Source organism: Bufo bufo, chromosome 4 (genome assembly GCF_905171765.1).
Source record: "Bufo bufo chromosome 4, aBufBuf1.1, whole genome shotgun sequence".
Lineage (NCBI taxonomy): Eukaryota > Metazoa > Chordata > Amphibia > Anura > Bufonidae > Bufo > Bufo bufo.
Window position 1 is genome coordinate 101,324,591 of NC_053392.1, and position 21,733 is coordinate 101,346,323.

General features: G+C 45.9%; 1 protein-coding gene across 1 annotated transcript; it reads left to right on the forward strand.

Annotated features, from left to right (window-relative positions):
* The first annotated feature begins 12,257 nt into the window (after positions 1–12,257).
* On the forward strand, positions 12,258–21,381 carry TMEM18 (transmembrane protein 18). Its single transcript, XM_040427579.1, has 5 exons — positions 12,258–12,349; positions 13,080–13,200; positions 17,522–17,576; positions 19,222–19,315; positions 20,934–21,381. Exons 1-5 carry the CDS (start codon positions 12,308–12,310, stop codon positions 21,027–21,029), a joined length of 408 nt encoding a protein of 135 aa, XP_040283513.1. The 5' UTR covers positions 12,258–12,307; the 3' UTR covers positions 21,030–21,381.
* Positions 21,382–21,733: the final 352 nt, after the last annotated feature.

Here is a 21,733-nt window from a genome sequence, read left to right on the forward strand (position 1 = left end):
GCTATGGCTGGGCCATTCCAAAACCTTCTTCTGGTGAAGCCATTCCTTTGTTGATTTGGATGTATGCTTTGGGTCGTTGTCATGCTGAAAGATGAAGTTCCTCTTCATGTTCAGCTTTCTAGCAGAAGCCTGAAGGTTTTGTGCCAATATTGACTGGTATTTGGAACTGTTTATAATTCCCTCTAGCCTAACTAAGGCCCCAGTTCCAGCTGAAGAAAAACAGCCCCTTGGCATGATGCTGCCACCACCATGCTTCACTGTGGGTATGGTGTTCTTTTGGTGATGTGCAGTGTTGTTTTTGCACCAAACATATTTTTTGGAACTATGGCCAAAAAGTTCAACCTTGGTTTCATCAGACCATAACACCTTTTCCCACATGCTTTTGGGAGACTTCAGATGTGTTTTTGCAAAATGTAGCCTGGCTTGGATGTTTTTCTTCATAAGAAAAGGCTTTCGTCTTGCCACTCTACCCCATAGCCCAGACATATGAAGAATACGGGAGATTGGTGTCACATGTACCACACAGCCAGTACTTGCCAGATATTCCTGCAGCTCATTTAATGTGGCTGTAGGGCTCTTGGTAGCCTCCCAGACCAGTTTTCTTCTCGTCTTTTCATCAATTTTGGAGGGACGTCCAGTTCTTGGTAATGTCACTGTTGTGACATATTTTCTCCACTTAATGATGACTGTCTTCACTGTGTTCCATGGTATATCTAATGCCTTGGAAATTATTTTGTACCCTTCTCCTGACTGATACCTTTTAACAATGAGATCCCTCTGATGCTTTGGAAGCTCTCTGTGGACCATGGCTTTTTCTGTGGGATGCGACTAAGAAAATTTCAGGAAAGACCAACTAGAGCAGCTGAACTTTATTTGGGGTTAATCAGAGGCACTTAAAATCATGGCAGGTGTATGCTGACTCCTATTTAACATGATTTTGAATGTGATTGCTTAATTCTGAACACAGCTACATCGCCAGTTATAAGAGGGTGTGCACACTTATGCAACTACATTATTTTAGTTATTTTAGTTTTCTTCCCTCCACCTAAAAGATTTCCATTTGTTTTTCAATTGAGTGGTACAGTTTATAGGTCACATTAAAGGTGGAAAAAGTATTTTTGGGGTAGAAATGGGAAAAAGGCAAAAATGTTTTTTGGTATAGTTTTTTACAGCTGTTACATGTAATAAAAATGAAATTAATATTATTCAATGGGTCAGTACAATTACAGTGATGCCAAATTTATATGCTGTTTATTATGTTTTACTAACTTTAAAGAAAGTTGTCGCCATATTCTGACATCCGAAACTTTTTTATGTTTCCACCATGGAGCTTTTGTGAGGGATCATCTGTTGCAGGATGCGCTGCTAAGAGGTTAAACTTAGCAAAATGCCTTGTAGGACTAGCTCAGATGAATGTAATGACACCCTTCACTTAGAGATCCGTTGTTTTATTGGAGAGAAAAAGATCTTTTAATTCATATGCAAATGATCAGTTAAGTGCACCAGGGGCGGGCCCAATCCACTCTGTGCATCTTTGCTCCTCCTGCTTCCACTGCCAACACCTCCCTCTACTTGATTGACAGTGCCAGGTTACTGCATAGTCATCTTGTTTCTGGTACAGCCAATCAAGAAGGCAACCAAGACTCTGCATATATCATGCAATATTATCTGATATGGCTCAGGAGTTCTAGAAGTTTGGGGGACATAAGGCAGACCCAAGGTGTCACGTAGGGTAGGGAACAGTGCAGTCCTGTACTCCATCTGAACCACTGTCCCTACTTGCACTATATGCCCTAAATGGCGGCCTACAACTTGGCGACGGTCTCTGACTTGACGAAGTGCAGGGGCCTAAACCTAGTAGGGTAAAAGAGTAGTCAGACAGAAAGAGGTCAAAACCAGATAGGCAAAAACAGGAGCAGGTCACAATCCAAACCTTAAGTCAAAATCAGGCCAGAGTCCAAACTAAAGAGATATGTCAGAACCAATACAAAATACAAATATTAGACAAATACCATGGGGGAAGAGTATACTTTGGGCCTCATTCATCAAACCCCTCTTAACAGGAAAAAACAGCTCAGCTGTTCACATGGTTTAAAAATATGAACTAATACCTCAAGTACATCATTTTTGCAGGATGCAGTCTGGTCTAGTGATACGGAGGAGAACAGGGAGTCAGCATTTTGTGGGATGCACTTAGAAGATGCCAAACAGCCCACTGAGCATGACCAATAGGCTGTAAGCCAGAATCGTGCACTACACATATCCGTGTGACTGGCATCCTATAGATGTCTTACCTATGCCCAAGTATAATACTAGGAATCCATCCCTCCCCCATAAATGGTAAGAAGGTGTGAAAGATGTCCATCAGTATTTTGCATCTCTGCCAACTCTCCCATATAGCATTTTTGCTTTGCTGTATGCTATTAGAAAGTTATCAGTAAGTATGTGTCACGGCCATAGTCATGGTCGTGACTCCGGTAACCGCATGCAGTTGCCTGCGGTCTTGGTGTTGTTGTCAATCACAGGTGAGGGCTATAGTATGTTGCCTCACCTGTGGTTGCCCCTGGCAACATTGTGTATGTGGCAGCAGAGCAGCCTGAGCGGTGCTAGGCAGCTTGCTGCAGTAGGCATGCTGTTGCACCTGGCAACCTCTCTTTATAGGTGTGCCTTTTATCGGTGTGCACGGGGTGTTATATGTATTGTGTGCACTTCCCCTTTAAGTTGTTGTCTTCCCTTCCCTGGTGTTGGAAGGGTTAACCTCCTTCCTAGTGTGTGTGTGCACTGGGTGTGTCTGACTGTGGGTGTGGCTACTTGGCCCTATAAAGCCTCAGTGGAAGGCAGTAGTCAGAGAGGGTGCTTCAGCCATGCTTGCTGGAGACACCCTCCTGCTTATTTACCATCTGCCAGTGAGGGCCACCCTGGTTGTCATAAACGTTATGTCTGGTGTTAGTTTATGGTTTATCTGTTATTGCAGCATATGGTTTACTGGGTTCCCGTGTGATGTCTGTTGTGTGCTGTGTCCTTTATGTTGGTTGTGGATAGCAGCGCTTGCACGTGGGTTCCAGGTTGTGTGTCTGTGGCAGGTAAGTGTGGAACTAGTCTCACTTAGCTGCCATTGCCATATGTCAGTTTATGTTCCCCCTTTCTATGTATCTTGGCCAGTGAGACTCCTGTTCCTCCGTGTCTAGGAGGAACGGGTCGTCTTACCCTGCTCCTAGTCCAGGGCCACCCTGAGGGCGAGCAGGAATATCAGGTTCCGGAGTATGAGCCCTCCTACCTTCAGGGTTGGCTCATACGGATAGGAGACAGGGTCAGAGTTAGGGATGTGTAGGAGGTGACCAGCTCCCTAATTCTCTGTCCTGGCCTTCCAGCGACTCTATCTGCTGATACCGCACGGCTGAGGGTTTTCCCCATCCTCAGCCGTGACAGTATGGCATTTTTCTGTGATTTTCCTTTAGGATACAGTCACACAGTAAGATTTCTGCAACAGTTCTGGAAGCCAAAACCAGGAGTGAAGAGGAGACATTTTATCTCTCCTTTCTACTTTATTTTATGATCCACTCCTGATTTTAGCTTTCATTGCATCAGGAAACCTGAACATGTGGTCGTAACCTTAGGCCTCATGCACATGACCGTATTTTGTATCCGTGTCTGATATGCATTTTTTGTGGACTGATCACATGGACCCATTCAGTTCTATGGCTCTGCAAAAACAACGTACAGCACACAGATGTCATCAGTGTGCTGTCTGCATCTGTGCATGCGTTCTGCAAATTATAGAACATGTCCTATTCTTGTCCATATTGGGGACAAAAATAATCATTTCTAGTAATGGGAGTGAGAAAATGCAGATTGCACAGGGAAGGTGTTTGTATTTTGCCAATCCATGGTTTGCAAACCACAATATGGTCGCATTTGTGTGCATGAGGCCTAAGATATATGAATTCAATGAACCCCAGAAAAGTAATCCCTGCATCACGGCGGTCTTCTTCAGGCCCTGTACAACGCAAAACACAATGGAGAAGATACATAAAAACTGTTCCATACGATGAAAGAAATAGCACAAATAGCACCAAGTTTATGAACACAGTGCACACATGTAATTTCCTGTGCATTTTGCCTCTAATGTCTCTAGAGATGAACTGAATCAGTAGAGGAACTGGCAGCAGATCACCACAAAGAAAAAGGTAAAAAAGACAAAAATACATTATTATGTTAAAATAGTTGCAAGTTACCAAATGTACATCAACAAAGTAAAGTTATACAAGAGCAGACATATCAGTAGGAGACCAACCTACATATATCTTGGTGGTCTTTTTAATTAAAATGGACCTGATCGGTGAAGATCAAAAAAAGTTTGCATAATGTCTGTGCTTTTTTATACAATTATAACTGTGTTTGGGCTTCCCTAATGTTTTTTTTTACAGCCATTTTATTCCCTGTTTCAGCTGCACAGCTAGATGCATTTCATTCAGAAGCAGGTGGTGTATCCTTTCTGCCAGCACTGTACTGTTGTGACATCCTTTTCCTTACCTCCTACTATGTTTGTTTTTAGCTCCGGAGCTCACAGAACAGATAAGGAGGGATAAATAAAACATACAGAAATGTAGGAGGCTCCTCAGATGTTCAGAAGTAGTGTAGAAGCAGTTCTTTTATCAGGCTCAGGATCTCAGCTACCGTAGCTCTGACACACCTCCACTTCCTCTCATATGTCTTCTGAGTCTCTGTTACCAGGGATGGACCTTGCCTGACAACAGTCAGTGGACTGCCACTTAGGTCGAAGTGAGACCCCTAGTGGCCATGCCATACATATTTTTTTAGGTGGATGCAGGTATATTTTTTAAATGAAGCAATTTAGAAATGTTATATTTACACCATTCTCTATTAACTTAAATTAAATTGGGTGAAAGTACAGTGACTCTTTTAAAGGTGTTGCCCTAGAATGACAAGCTGATTGGGGTCCACATGCTAGGAGCCCCACAGATGGTCAGAATGGTGGTCCACTGACTCTTGTTTTAATGGAGTGGCAGCATGTTGGCTTAGTGGTTAGCACTGCAGTGCTGGGGCCCTAGGTTCAAAGCCGACTAAGGACAACATCTGCATGGAGTTTGTATCTTCTCCCCGTGTTTGCGTGGGTTTCCTCCTTGTTCTCGGGTTTCCTCCCACACTCCAAAGACATCTTGATAGGGAACTTGGATTGTGAGCTCCACTGGGGACAGAGAGTGATGACAATGTCTATAATGTGCTGCGGAATATGACAGCGCTATATAAGCAAGAGAAATATATGTATGGAAGGCATGAGGTGGTGTAAAGAAGATGGGTATCTAGTATCTACCATGAATAGCCCCTTACCACCAATATGATGAATTTGCAGCAATCTGAGCTGTTGCCTTGCATATTGACAGAACTCATCATGGTATAGATAAATCTTCCATAGTGTAGATTTGGAGGGTTTGTATCCTTATGATTGCCGTTTATCAGACTTCTCTTCAGAGAACTCACAGATAATATTGTCTAGCTGATGCTAAATCGTAGTGACACAATAAGAGGCAGCAGTTTTAATTGTAATAAAACATAACCGGTAAGGTTTCCTCATCTATGAAAACAACGAGAACACATAGGAAGCCATTAAAAAAGAAATATGCCGGCAGAAATGAAGTTAATAAAGTTTGTTCAGTACTTTGCTAGAACGTGGTATGTGCTAGTGTTACGTGTATAATACACCAAGAATTACAGAAGAAACTAAAGTGCTATAAAACTTTTCTAAAACTCTAAGGGTCCTCTATAACCCAAAGTGTTACAGTGCCATCTAGTGGCCACTTCCGATCTCGTACACTAAATATAAATGTGCTACAGACACTTTTATTGGCATGCAGCACAGTAGTGCAGATGACAACAGTCTGACGCCTCCGTTTTTATTTTGGAAGTTTTACAAAAATTACTAGAGAAATAAAAGCTGCTTTGTGAGATGGAAACATAGAGTTAGGCCTCATGCACACAGCCGTGGCCATATTGTGGCCCGCAAACAGCGGGTCTGCAATTTGCAGGCACCGGCCATGTGCTCCCCACATCACGGATGCGGACCCATTCACTTGAATGGGTCTGCAATACGGAGCTGCGGTGCGGAACGGAGTCACGGAACCCCACGGAAGCACTAAGGAGTGATTCCGTGATGTTTCTGTCCGTGCCTCGCCACCGCAAAAAAATAGAACATGTTCTATATTTTTGCGGTGCAGACAGATCACAGACCCATTCAAGTTGAATGGGTCTCGATCCGTCCCGGCCGCCGCACGGACTTTGCCCATGCATTGGGGACCGCAAATTGTGTTCATATTGGAAAGCAGCCAAATCGCTGCCGGATCCCATTCTAGTCAATGGGGAACCTTTGGTGAAATGCTGGATATGGTGACATCCACCAGGTTTACTCTGCAGGAACAGCCTGCTGGATTTCAAATGTAGATATGAACTTACCCTTAGGCCTGATGCACACGACCGTTGTTCTGGTCCGCATCCGAGCCACAGTTTTTGCGGCTCGGGTGCGGACCCATTCACTTCAATGGGGCCGCAAAAGATGCGGACTGCCCTCCGTGTGCTGTCCACATCCGTTGCTCAGTTCCGTGGCCCCGCAAAAAAAATAGAACATGTCCTATAGAATAGGCTTTTCTACAATGGGCCGCCTGTTCCCTTCCACAAAAAACGGAACAGTCGTGTGCATGAGGCCTTAGCGTGTGAGACAAGTTTTAGGTCTGTAGGTACAGTTCAAGAGAGCAATTGCAGGAATATCATGATGGACGCTGAGTCACTTGCAAATTCTTTTTTTCATAGGGCAGACTGGCGATAGACTTTACAGGGATATTTTCTGGTGGGCCAATGCCCAGGAGGCCGCCCCTCCTCACAGCTGACGGCCGGGTACATAACGAGTTGATGCTCTCAGCAGTAATTAATGCTAGAAGCATCAGGTACTTATGCACCTGACTGGCGGCCATGTGGCCCCTTCTGAATTTAACCATATCTCCATCTTAGGACGATGATACAGCTGAATATTGCGGGGGGGGGGGGGCAGCAGTATTTAGTGCTGCACTGTGGTATTTTATTCCTTTGGGGTGGTATGTTGTGCTGCATTAAAGGGAGTCTGTCACCACAATTTGACAATATGAACTGCTTACGTGGTTCTCTAGCACAACTACACAAGATTCCAATGGTACCTTTGTTGTATTCTTCTGACTTTCACCAGCTGAAAAAACATAGTTTTATCTATATGCAAATGAGGGCTCGCAAGTGCCCAGGGGCGGGGTTCTTGTTGTAGGTGCCCAGGGGCGGGGTTCTTGTTGTAGGTGCCCAGGCTGCTCTGCCTTCTTTTCATATTACCCCACCAGCCTCTTGCTGGTCCCGCCCTATAAGGCAGTTTCATCATCCCAAGTACCCGCCGAGATCCGGCGCGTGCGCTGTTCACCGCCGGCCCGGGCATGGCCGGCGGACGGCACGAAACCAGCTGCAAGGGGGCGGACCGGAAGCAAGCAGGGAGACTGGAGGCAAGCCGAGCGAGAGACAGGTAAGTATAGCCACATTGCAGTGCGCATGCCCAGGCTGGCGGTGAATTGCGCACACGCTGGATCTCGGCCTATACTTGGGATGATGAAACTGCCTTATAGGGCGGGACCAGCAAGAGGCTGGGGTGGGGTAATATGAAAAGAAGGCAGAGCAGCCTGGGCACCTACAACAAGAACCCCGCCCCTGGGCACCTACAACAAGAACCCCGCCCCTGGGCACCTACAACAAGAACCCTGCCCCTGGGCACCTACAACAAGAACCCCGCCCCTCAGCACTTGTGAGCCCTCATTTGCATATAGATAAAATTATGTTTTTTCAGCTGGTGAAAGTCAGAAGAATACAACAAAGGTACCATTGGAATCTTGTGTAGTTGTGCTAGAGAACCACGTAAGCAGTTCATATTGTCAAATTGTGGTGACAGACTCCCTTTAAAGAGTATATAAACTTTTGTATACATTTTTGTGAACTTGTCCCTAATAACACTTTTTGTAATATAGTTTACTAAAGTTTTTTTGTATTTTTAATACACTTTAGGCTACTTTCACACCGGCGTTTTGGCTTTCTGTTTGTGAGATCCGTTCAGGGCTCTCACAAGCGGTCCAAAACAGATCAGTTTTGCCCTAATGCATTTTAAAATGGAAAAGGATCCGCTCAGAATGCATCAGTTTGCCTCCGTTCCGTCTCCATTCCGCTTTGGAGGCGGACACCAAAACTCTGCCTGCAGCCAATTTCATGGCTATTCCACATATTTCTTTTTCTACTGGAATACCCTTTACACGTAATTGGAACGACGGCGTTTTGAACTATAAGCTCTCATTCAGGCGAGTGATGTAAACCTCCTCCATGTTCTTTCCATTAAAAATGTATCATTTCCATTGCGTGTTTTTTTTAGTTTACTTCATCTTTCCAACTGTGTAGCATCAGACAAAATATGGCCTCATGCACACAAACGTATTTTGTTTCTGTGTCCGATCCGTTTTTTTTGCGGATAGGATGCGGACCCATTCATTTCAATGGGTCCGCAAAAAACGCGGACAGCACACCGTGTGCTATCTGCATCAGTATGTCCGTTCCGTTGCCTCGCAAAAAAAATAGTGCATGTCCTATTTTTTTCTAGTTTGCGGACAAGGATAGGCATTATTACAATGGATCCGCAAAAAAAAAAACGGATGCCATACGGAACGTCATCAGTTTTTTTTTTGCGGATTTGCAATTTGCGGACCGCAAAACACATACGGTCGTGTGCATGTAGCCTAAAACAAATGCCCACCAGCATCTGCCGCACATTTTTCTTATTTTTTTTTTACAGACCCATTGACTTGAAGAGTCTGGTCCAGTGTGAAAAACAAAAAACGGACAAAGATGGTGCATGCTGCGATTTTTTGGTAACTGTCCAATGGTTCGTGAAAAAAAAAAACTGATGTGAGCCGGTCTACTGATTATAATGTGCCGGTGGTCAGTCTGGGCACTATCCGACAGAACCTGGACATGAAAACTGCTTGTCTGAATGAACCCTAAAATGATCAAGACATTAAAGGGGTTGTTCCATGTCAACATTTATGGCGTTACGCTCGCACATGCCACTAATATCAGTGTGGTGCAGCCTGCAGGTCCCACCTCAGGGACCCGCTCCAATCTTCAGACGGTGGCCCCTGAAGTAAAGGGAGAGCAGCCACCCTCCATTCACCGCTAAGGAAGTTCCCATAGCAGTGAATGGAGGGTGGCCACTTGTGCATGATCCTCTTCTTCACCTCACAGGCCCCGTTCTGAAGACAGGATTGGGTCCTATAGGTGGGACCCGCACCTAGCTGACATTTATGGCATGTACTAGTGATATGCCATATCACACGTCATCTGGCTCCCCCGATCCTCGCAAAGGGGAGCTGGTGAACGGCCAGGGGCGCACGCTCCAGGTTTCTGACCTCCCAGATGCCGTGGTCACATTTCACCACAGCATCTGAGGGGTTGAATGTATGCGATGGGCTTTATCGTCAATCGCATACATTAGTCCCAAAAGCCTGCTGTTTAAAACAGCAGGCATCCTGCAGCTACGGTGCCCGCTGCACTCGTGAGCGGGCACCATTTTTAGATACCTGAACGCTGACGTAAATTTACATGAGGAAGGAGTTAAGGGCTTGTTTAACATCTGCGTCAGAGGCTCCATTTGGGCCCCCTGTCACAGATTCCATCAAAAAGAGGGGTGAGAACAGTCCCACATGCTGGACTTATTTCTCCACTAAAAAAGAGGACTCTCAAAGGGAACCGAATGGGCTCCGTTACAGTCAAGGGGATCAGCTGACTCTAGCTCTGCTAGGGGGTGTCCTGTCTGCTGCTGCTGGTGGCAGGTGAAGGATGGAACTGAGCGTGTGCTTCCATCTCCGTGAGCAGGACAGAGAAATTAGAACAAGAGCAAACAGCAGGTGGCGCTATACAGATAGATTTTATGAACACCTCAGTAGCTATAATACATTTTTAATTACATGCAATTACAAAAGTATTCAGATCCAGGGGCTGGTGTGAAAACTGTAGAATATTATTAATTGAAAACCCTGAAATTATCATATTTTTTACTTTTTAACCGCCTCCGGACCGCCTAACGCAGGATTGTGTTCCGGAGGCGGTCGATTTGTTCCTCTTCGACGCATCCGCGCGTCATCTCGCGAGATTTCCTGTGAACGCGCGCACACAGGAGCGCGCGTTCACAGGATCGGGAGGTAAGCGAGTGGATCTACAGCCTGCCAGCGGCGATCATTCGCTGGCAGGCTGTAGATGCGATTTTTTTAACCCCAAAAAGGTATATTAGACGCTGTTTTGTTAACAGCGTCTAATATACCTGCTACCTGGTCCTCTGGTGGTCCCTTTTGCTTGGATCGACCACCAGAGGACACAGGCAGCTCTGTAAGTAGCACCAAACACCACTACACTACACCCCTCCCCCGTCACTTATTAACCCCTGATCACCCTATATTAGACTCCCTGATCACCCCCGTCATTTATCACCCCCCTGTAAGGCTCTATTCAGACGTCCGTATGTGTTTTGCGGATCCGCGAAACACATACGGACGTCTGAATGGAGCCTTACAGGGGGGTGATCACCCCATATAGACTCCTTGATTACCCCCCTGTCATTGATCACCCCCCTGTAAGGCTCCATTCAGACGTCCGTATGTGTTTTGCGGATCCGCGGATCCGCAAAACACGGACATCGGCAATGTGCTTTCTGCATTTTGCGGATCCGCACATTGCCAAAACTATATAGAAAATGCCTTTTCTTGTCCGCAATTGCGGACAAGAATAGGTCATGTTCTATAGGCTCTACAAAAAACGCAGTGTTTGCCCGATCAGGCCTGATCTTGTCCGCCCCACCTCAGTGACAGAAATTATTTTTTTCTGATCACTGCAAAAACACTGTAAAATCGCTGTGGCGCTATAAAGATCACTTTTGAGGGGCATGGCGAGTTCATAGATTTTATTTTTCGTCACAAGTTAGTGGAATATGAGACTTTGTAAGAGAAAAAAAATTAAAAAAAAATAAAATCATTTTCCGCTAACTTGTGCCAAAAATAAAATATTCTAGGGACTCGCCATGCCCCTCACGGAATACCTTGGGGTGTCTTCTTTCCAAAATGGGGTCACTTGTGGGGTAGTTATACTGCCCTGGCATTTTAGGGGACCTAATGTGTGAGAAGAAGTCTGGAATCCAAATGCGTAAAAAATGACCAGTGAAATCCGAAAGGTGCTCTTTGGAATATGGGCCCCTTTGCCCACCTAGGCTGCAAAAAAGTGTCACACATCTGGTATCACTGTACTCAGGAGAAGTTGGGCAATGTGTTTTGGGGTGTCTTTTTATATATACCCATGCTGGGTGAGATAAATATCTCGGCAAAAGACAACTTTTCCCATTTTTTTTATACAAAGTTGTCATTTTACAGAGATATTCCCCCCCCCCCCGCCCCCCAGCATGTAGACATGTAGAACAATAAATTTAGAGAAAAATTTATATAGAAATGTAGTTTTGTTTTTAATAACAAAAAAAGTAAAAATGTCAGCAGCAATGAAATACCACCAAATGAAAGCTCTATTAGTGAGAGGAAAAGGAGGTAAAATTCATTTGGGTGGTAAGTTGCATGACCGAGCAATAAATGGTGAAAGTAGTGTAGGTCAGAAGTGTAAAAAGTGGTCGGGTCATTAAGGGGGTTTAAGCTAAGGGAGCTGAAGTGGTTAAACACCACTGCGCACTGCCAAGAGGGTGCGGGGCATGCAGACCTGGCACATTTATCTGGGGTCTTCAGAAATGTCCCCCATAGCGCATCTTCAGTGCAGAAGAGGTCTGGCCCAAACCCGCCAGTAACACATACGGATTTGGTGCAGAGACGCAATGAACACCACATGAACTACACCGCCATGTGTGAACGCAGCCTTAATGTGCAAAACTGGTGCAGAAAAGGTGCAGCCAGATTCCAGCTATTTTCTATATAACATTTAGAACATGAGGTAATCTGGTTGCTAGGGTAACGTCAGCTTCCTGGGTGGGCGCACCCGGAGGACATGGTCGCCTCAGGTTACGCTATAGAATAAGGACACAGGAGCCGACAGATACACCTAGTGAAATGGCGCCAGTCAGGAGATATCCCGCCTCCTGGGCGCCCTCTGCCGGAAGACATCCTGTATGCAGAGCGACACGTTGCTGAGTAGGAAGCTGCGATCAGACCCCGCCCTCTTATGGGCGGAGCTCCCTGCGCTGCTTCCGTGTACTATGGAGAAGGAGGCCGGGGTGTGGGAGCTGCTGGAGCGGGTGGTGAGTGACAGTGTGCGGGGGGCAGCATAATGTATGGATATGTGTAGTGTATGGTGATAGTATGGTCTGTACTATATGTGCTGTACCTATGGTTGTTTATGTGTAGTGTGTGGTGTATGGATAGTGAATTGGTGATAGCATGGTTATGTATGGTCTGACTCTACTATGTGTCTGGTGTATGTGCTGTACGTATGGTTGTGTATGTACTGTAATGTATGTGTTATATGTATGGTGTGTGTGGTGTATGTATGGTTGTGTGTGGACTGTGATGTATGGACTGTGTGTATGTGGTGTATGTATGGTGATAGTATGGACTGTATGTATGTGGTGTGTGGTGTATGTATGGTGATAGTATGTGTGATGTATGTATGTGGTGTATGTATGGTGATAGTATGTGTGATGTATGTATGATGTATGTACTGTATGAGTGGTGATCGTGCAGTGATCCAGTCCTGCTATACACTGTGCCCCCCAGTATGGCGGTCAGGCAGGAGCCCTGCACATTACGGCAGCCATGTCTGGTGGAGACCTCCCATAATATAGAAAATCACAGCGTGCACCAATCAGCTCAGATTGTCCCTAAATTCTCACTAATAGAAGTAAAATACGGGCTGCACACGGCCGCTGTCTGTGTACGGTTCAGTCCTAGAATTTAAATTCTTTGTTATCTAAAATTCTTTGATTTGTGTTATTTATTAATATTATTTATGATGCTTTTTATTTCATTCAGCCTATTGACTGGTCAGAACCATGGATAATTGGACTTTTGGGTTTCCACCTGCTTTTCTTCATACTAACCTGCATATCCTTCAAATGCTACAAACTCCAGATCGCCCTCTTCTTTCTAATGGGTAAGACGTGTATGGCATCTATAGGCTGAGCGCAGTGACACAAAGGACAGGCACTGGAGAAGCAGCTCCCAGTCCCTGCTTCTGACAGAAAAGTGGCTGTGTGCATGCCGTCACTCTCCATTAGCCCTTTAAGACTGGGACAGTTTTTGGCCTTAAAGGGGTTGTTCATGTTTGTTGACCTTTTATACGGGCCTCACAGTATGGCCAGACCAGAGTTGGTAATCATACTTACCTGATCCCCGCCAGCTCCTCAGGTTCTGGGTCTCCCTGTGTCAACATCTGGTTGGATGTTGGGTCACATGACCACTGCAGCCAATGACATCTGGTTGGATGTTGGGTCACATGACCACTGCAGCCAATGACATCTGGTTGGACGTTGGGTCACATGACCACTGCAGCCAATGACATCTGGTTGGACGTTGGGTCACATGACTACTGCAGTCAATGACATCTGGTTGGACGTTGGGTCACATGACCACTGCAGCCAATGACATCTGGTTGGACGTTGGGTCACATGACTACTGCAGACAATGACATCTGGTTGGACGTTGGGTCACGTGACCACTGCAGACAATGACATCTGGTTGGACGTTGGGTCACATGACCACTGCAGCCAATGACATCTGGTTGGACGTTGGGTCACATGACTACTGCAGACAATGACATCTGGTTGGACGTTGGGTCACGTGACCACTGCAGACAATGACATCTGGTTGGACGTTGGGTCACGTGACCACTGCAGCCAATGACATCTGGTTGGACGTTGGGTCACATGACCACTGCAGCCAATGACATCTGGTTGGACGTTGGGTCACATGACCACTGCAGCCAATGACATCTGGTTGGACGTTGGGTCACATGACCACTGCAGCCAATGACATCTGGTTGGACGTTGGGTCACATGACTACTGCAGCCAGTGACATCTGGTTGGACGTTGGGTCACATGACTACTGCAGCCAGTGACATCTGGTTGGACGTTGGGTCACATGACCACTGCAGCCAATGACTGGCCTCAGCAGTGATGTTTCACCCACGTGTTATATCACTGGGTTGTTGACGCGTGGAGACCCGGGACCTGCTGAGCTGCGACGGAGCTGGAACCCAGTGGGGGGAGTTGGGTAAGTATGATTACTACCGCAGGGCCAGCTATGCTGAAGGCTCTGTAGAGAAGACCCACAAACATGAACAACTCCTTTAAGGATCAGAGGGATTTTTCCTTTCTCATTCAGAGAGCTATGGCCATAACAGAACAACTTGTGTGTTTAGGTGGTGGCATTTGGGGGGTATTAAAACGTATTAATAAAATTATCCCATCAAAAGTATTACTATGCAGTGAATGGAGAATCGTTGTAAAAGAGTTATTATTGTAATATACATGCCATAAGAATATTGTTCAGTTTTTTTAATGTCCATTTTCTATGCTGGTAGCGCCCCCTGCTGTTTATTCATCTGGTCCACCTTCTACATGCTCAGTAGCTTCCCTGCTCCCTTCTGCCTCTCAGTGCCGCCATACTGATCTCATAGTGAAGCTACCCAAACATTCATCCCTACGTCTAAATCCATAGAAATATACCGCTATATCTCTCCCTAGAAAGCGGAGAAGGAGATTGTGGGGACGGTATGTATCTCTGGGGCTACATGTGAGGGACTGTGTTCTATGTAGAAGAAGGGGTTTACAAGCTAATTGCAATGCATCCTGGGAGATGCAGGTATTTGATGAGCTACTGTCCAACCACAGAAAGGCAAGCAAATTCTCCAGTTGTGATAAAAAAAATACGTTTTACATTTGTGGGAGTGGAAAAAACAGCAATTATGACTCCGTTTTTTGCGTTTTGTATTTACGCCATTCACCATGCGGTATAATTAATGTGTTACCTTTCTTCTCTGGGTCATTGCAATTTCAGTACTACCCAATATGTATATGGTTTATTGTTTTTAGTTTTTTCTTATTTTTGCACAATAAAATCCAAATCCTGTATTTTTCAGACTATAGGACTCACCCCCCCCCTCCCAAAAAAAAATAAATAATGGTTGGGGAATGGCAGTGCATCTTATAGTCCAAATGTTGATGGCTGCTGCCATTCTGGAAGCAGTCATTAGCATGTGGGAGACATGGGGAGGTGAGGGCAGCGCTACGCTGGCTAGCCTGGCTGGTCTTCTTCCGGGTCCTGCTGTGCAGGATCCTGATCAGTCTTGCAAATGCCTGATCAGTCAGAAAAATGCATTGAAATGCCAGATCCGTCTTTCCTATGTCATCCGGCAAAACGCATCCGGCATTTATTTTTTTCACCTTTTTTTTTAGTCTGCGCAGGACAGATCCGGCATTCCGGTATTTTGAATGTCGGATCCGGCACTAATACATTCCTATAGGAAAAAATGCCGGATACGGCATTCAGGCAAGTCTTCAGTTTTTTTTGGGCCGGAGATAAAACCGTAGCATGCTGTGGTTTTATCTTTTTCCTGATCAGTCAAAAAGACTGAACTGAAGACATCCTGATGTATCCTGAACAGATTTCTCTCCATTCAGAATGCATGGGGATAATCCTGATCAGGATTTTTCCGGCATAGAGCCCCGACGACGGAACTCTATGCCGGAAAAGAACAACGCAAGTGTGAAAGAGCCCTAAGACTGATCAGGCATTTGTAAGGCCTCTTTCACACTTGCGTTGTTGGGATCCGGCATGCACTTCCGTTGCCGGAATTACACGCCGGATCCGGAAAAACGCAAGTGTACTGAAAGCATTTGAAGACGGAACCGTCTTCCAAATGCTTTCAGTGTTACTATGGCACCCAGGACGCTATTAAGGTCCTGGTTGCCATAGTAGTAGTGGGGAGCGGGGGAACAGTATACTTACAGTCCGTGCGGCTCCCGGGGCGCTCCAGAATGACGTCAGAGCGCCCCATGCGCATGGATGACGTGATCACATGGATCACGTGATCCATGCGCTTGGGGCGCCCTGACGTCACTCTGGAGCGCCCGGGGAGCCGCACGGACGGTAAGTACACTGCTCCCCCGCTCCCCACTACACTTACCATGGCTGTCAGGACTTTAGCGTCCCGGCAGCCATGGTAACCACTCTGAAAAAGCTAAATGTCGGCTCCGGCAATGCGCCGAAACGACGTTTAGCTTAAGGCCGGATCCGGATCAATGCCTTCCAATGGGCATTAATTCCGGATCCGGCCTTGCGGCAAGTGTTCCGGATTTTTGGCCGGAGCAAAAAGCGCAGCATGCTGCGGTATTTTCTCCGGCCAACAAACGTTCCGTACCGGAACTGAAGACATCCTGATGCATCCTGAACGGATTACTCTCCATTCAGAATGCATTAGGATAATCCTGATCAGGATTCTTCCGGCATAGAGCCCCGACGACGGAACTCTATGCCGGAAGACAAGAACGCAGGTGTGAAAGAGCCCTAAGACTGATCAGGATCCTGATCAGTCTTAGGGCTCTTTCACACTTGCGTTGTTCTTTTCTTCCGGCATAGAGTTCTATCGTCGGTGCTCTATGCCGGAAGAATCCTGATCAGTTTTATCCTAATGCATTCTGAATGGAGAGAAATCCGTTCAGGATGCATTGGGATGTCTTCAGTTCCAGAACGGAACGTTTTTTGGCTGGAGAAAATACCGCAGCATGCTGCGCTTTTTGCTCCGGCCAAAAATCCTGAACACCTGCCGCAAGGCCGGATTCGGAATTAATGCCCATTGAAAGGCATTCATCCGGATCCGGCCTTAAGCTAAACATCGTTTCGGCGCATTACCGGATCCGACGTTTAGCTTTTTCTGAATGGTTACCATGGCACCCAGGACTCTATTAAAGTCCTGGGTGCCATAGTAGTAGTGGGGAGCGGGGGAGCAGTATACTTACAGTCCGTGCGGCTCCCGGGGCGCTCCAGAGTGACGTCAGGGCGCCCCACGCGCATGGATGACGTGATCGCATGGATCACCTCATCCATGCGCATGGGGCGCTCTGACGTCATTCTGGAGCGCCCCGGGAGCCGCGCGGACGGTAAGTATACTGCTCCCCACTACTACTATGGCAACCAGGACTTTAATAGCGTCCTGGCTGCCATAGTAACACTGAACGCATTTTGAAGACGGATCCGTCTTTTAAATGCTTTCAGTTCACTTGCGTTTTTCCGGATACGGCGGGCACCTCCGGCAAATGGAGTACACGACGGATCCGGACAACGCAAGTGTGAAAGAGCCCTTACAAATACCATCAGTTGGCATACGTTTTGCCGGATCACTCTGCCGCAAGTGTGAAAGTACCCTAAAGTAAAACTTCTTCACTGGACATAATGGTGTATTTTTGTTTTTTAGTGGGCCTGGTTAGCTGCGCTGAATACATCAATGAAGTAGCTGCTGTGAACTGGAAGTAAGTGATCCGATGTCTAGTCCGGGCCTAGGGAATAGTAGTTAAAATAACTAAAAAAAGACGACCACGGTATTGAGTCTGTGTTCACGCTCTGCTGGGCTTTCCTTCTGCGGCATACACTTGTATCCTCAAAAACAGAATTCAAACATGTATCCACTCTCTTTAATGGGACAAACTGGGCTCCTCTTCACCTGCATTCTGTTTGATTCCACCTTCATTGCTTGGCAGAATAGCATGGTAGGACTACGCTGTTCTGTCTGGCAGCATAGTCTTACCATCCTGATGGAAACAAGCGGCAAGCAGGTCAAATGGAGTCCAGTTTCAAGGATGCCTAAACCTTTGTACAAACCAGGAAGGGGCACAATACACTCTGAGCGCTCTGCCTCTTTAGATTTTATCGTCTCTGCTCAGCTTGTCTTTTTAAATTGTGTCTTTTTATTTAAAAAAAAATGTATTACAACCCCCGCACACTCACACGTAACATGCAGTTGAAAGTGCACCAGATCTCTAAGTGAGTCCAGAAAGTCCATCATACCGTCCAGTATCGCTTTCATTCACATGTACCCGCCTCCCGGGCAGATATACAATGTGTACATGGCACTATCTGGGAAGGCAACAGGATCACGGGTGGCAGAATAAAGTTCCCCCAATATGGTAGGGGTCCCTTTTGGTGGGACAACCCTTTAGGCTTTATATATACTGTATATTGAAAACTTTTCAAAAGGTTAACCCTTACCACTTGAAGTACTTTTACATCACAAATCACAATGACCATGTAATAGTAGGTCCTGTGGTCAGGCAGAGAACTCTAAGCACTCTTGTTTGGCTCCTTTTTAACTCCCATAGAACAGAATGGAGAGAGCCATCAATGTGCATGGCCACCTCTCCATTCATGTCAGGCTCTTCAGCAGGAGGGGCTGGGTCCACCATTCTCTACATAGAGGTGAGGGGCTGGGTCCACCATTCTCTACATAGAGGTGAGGGGCTGGGTCCACCATTCTCTACATAGAGGTGAGGGGCTGGGTCCACCATTCTCTACATAGAGGTGAGGGGCTGGGTCCACCATTCTCTACATAGAGGTGAAACCTGTGAAAATACCGGTCTAATGTGTGTGGAGACTGGACCAGCAGTTAGTCACCATTGGCGATAGAGGTGGCAATTAGTGAGGTGCGTATGGCTTATTTTATTTTTTCATCCACCCTGAGGCCTTTGAGTAAAAATTCCTCCCTGAAGAACAACCCCTTTAAGGGGTTATAATATCATTGACCGAGGCTGCAGAGTCACATCATTTTAATGTAAGTGCCTGTAATAAGGCAGGGGAGTAGATGTGCAGCTATGCCATGTACCAGCATCGCATCCCATCATGATTTACTTGATATTGCCTGCTTCTATAAGAGTCCATTCACACGTCCGTATGTGTTTTGCGCATCCGGCAATGTGCGCTCCACATTTTGCGAGCCGCACATTGCCGGCACTCTCATAGAAAATGCCTTTTCTTGTCCGCAATTGCGGACAATAATAGGACATGTTCTATTTTTTTGCGGAACGGATGCGGACCCGTTTTGCGGACGTGTGAATGGACCCTTACTGTGTTAATATATGTCGTACAACATGGCAACTTTTTTTTTTTTCTTTTTTCACTCAGGTTGTACTCAAGGCAGCAGTACTTTGATTCTTCAGGAATGTTTATTTCCTTAGTGTTTTCAGCTCCGTTGTTGTGCAACACCATAATAATTGTGGTAAGTGCAGAGCTCCTCTGCGGGGGCTTTTTTTTTTTTCAAATAGAAAATGTCCAATGAAAGGAGTTGTCCATTGTATAATATTTTTTTGCACTAAGATAATAATATAATCAATTCTCCCTCATTTAAGCCACAGCTCCAGTTCCCTTTACATCCAAGCAGCTGATCACGTGTGCTGTACTGCTCTCAGCGACCTCCTCAGTTCTCCATGAAATCGCTGCAGACAGTCGTTGATAAGCCGCAGCAGTTGCTTAGCTGACGCGTGATCAGCTGCCCAGAAGTAAATGGAAACCAGCACGGGCGACTTAATCAGGTTGAGTATTCATTATTTTATTCTTTAAAAGCACTCTGACTTTACAAAGCAAATGTTATACACTACTGTGGGCAGCGGTTTTAATCCGGCCGATTCTCTGCATATCTGCTGTGTTTCGGCACAGCAGTCCTGCGGGGCCTGGAGGCAGCAGGTTTGTTTTTTGTTTTGTTTTTTTAAATGGGTCACAGGTTAGGTACAATGGTGGTTTTGGCTCCTAAGCCTGACAACCTCTTTAAAGAGGACCTTTCACCGATTATGACACTATGAACTAACTATACAGACACGTAGAGCGGCGCTCGGGGATCTCACTGCACTTACTATTATCCCTGGGCGCCGCTCCGTTCTCCTGCTATGCCCTCCGGTATCTCCGTTCCCTAAGTTATAGTAGGCGGAGTCTGCCCTTGTTCTTCTGTAGCGCTGGCCAATCGCATTGCAGAGCTCACAGCCTGGGAGAAAATAACCTCCCAGGCTGTGAGCTCTGCGCTGCGATTGGCCAGCGCTACAGCAGAACAAGGGCAGACTCCGCCTACCATAACTTAGTGACTGGAATCTCCGCCTACTATAACTTAGTGACCGAAGATACCGGAGGGCATAACGGGAGAACGGAGCGGCGCCCGGGGATAATAGTAAGTGCAGTGAGATCCCCGGGCGCCGCTCTACATGTCTGTATAGTTAGTTCATAGGGTAATAATCGGTGAAAGGTCCTCTAAGCATGCTACACACATATAAATAGTGATGGACTCCTGTCTGTGTGTATTTATGGAGAAGCATTTTATGTTGTGATTCACATGGCCTGTGTGTTGGCAGTTGAACTCACTGCATCATATGAACTGTCTGTATCATAAATTACTATCTGAGTACAGTACTATAGACCCGCAATCCTATATGAACTGACTGTACCATAAATTACTACGATGCAGTCAGGTCAGAGAAGCTGCAGTCGACACACAGGCCACGTGAATCAGCCTTTTGTGTATTGGCAGTGTTACTGCTTGTAGTCAATAGGTGTCGACCTACAATAGGGAAGACTGGACTCCAAGGAGAGGCAGTGGAGGTCCGAATCTTTGGGCCCCCATCAAACAGCAGAGAAAAGGGCTGCACAGTTTTTCTGCTATTGGAGCCGAGCCCCATTCCTGTGAATTACTGCACTTGTAGATAAAGCCCCACAGACCAGAGCAGATCCAGGGCTCAGGCTCGTCACTGATCATCCTACAGCAATTCTGGAAAACCTCCTCTTAGTATTTCTTCACGATTCCAGAACATTACAATTATGTCCACCCTGCTTGTTTTCTGTCTGTATTACAGGTCCATTGGGTGTATAAGACATTGTCTGTAATGACAGAACTTAAGACTCTACAGAAGAAAAGAAAAGCGGCTAAAGACAGTAAGAAGGAGAAGTGATCAGAACTGTTTTATCGGACAAGCTGTATTTCTACAATGACCACTAATGTTAAAAACCACTTATATAGAATATTGATGGAATCACATTGAACGCCCATACCCACGGACTTCTATAGACTTCTCCCCGGATTTTATCTGTCAGTTTACATTCCAGAAAGATATGAAACCTGGTCCCCCTATACAGCCTACGAACCCCCCTATTCCTGGAAGTGAGATTCCAAGCCACTCAAAGGTGTTTTACCTGTAAATACAATTGAGTTTCTGTTTATTTTTAATTTTTTGCAAGCTCATTGTCATTATATTGTATTTTTAAAATAAAATCTAAAAAGGTGAATAAAGTGTATATGGCCTGAGCCCATATAGTAGCATGCGCCCAAGGGCAGAGTGCACACAGAGCAGAGGAGCATTGTGCTGTACAGAAGCATTGCTCAGATGCCTTTGTATTGAAGCTGTCTAGGACATCCGTCTACGAAGGACTGGTTTTTATTATAGCGAAGGCAGAATAATTTTACAGTACAGATTAGTAAACCACCAGTAAAAAGATGATTATCTGGTAATTACGAATGTATTCTTTGTCTGCCTCCGATCGGATGCAGGCCCGTTCACTTCAGTGGGGCGGTAAAGGATGCGGGCAGCACACTGCGTGCTGTCCGCATCTGTATGTCTATTCAGTTGCACCCGCAAAGAAATAGAATATGTCCTAT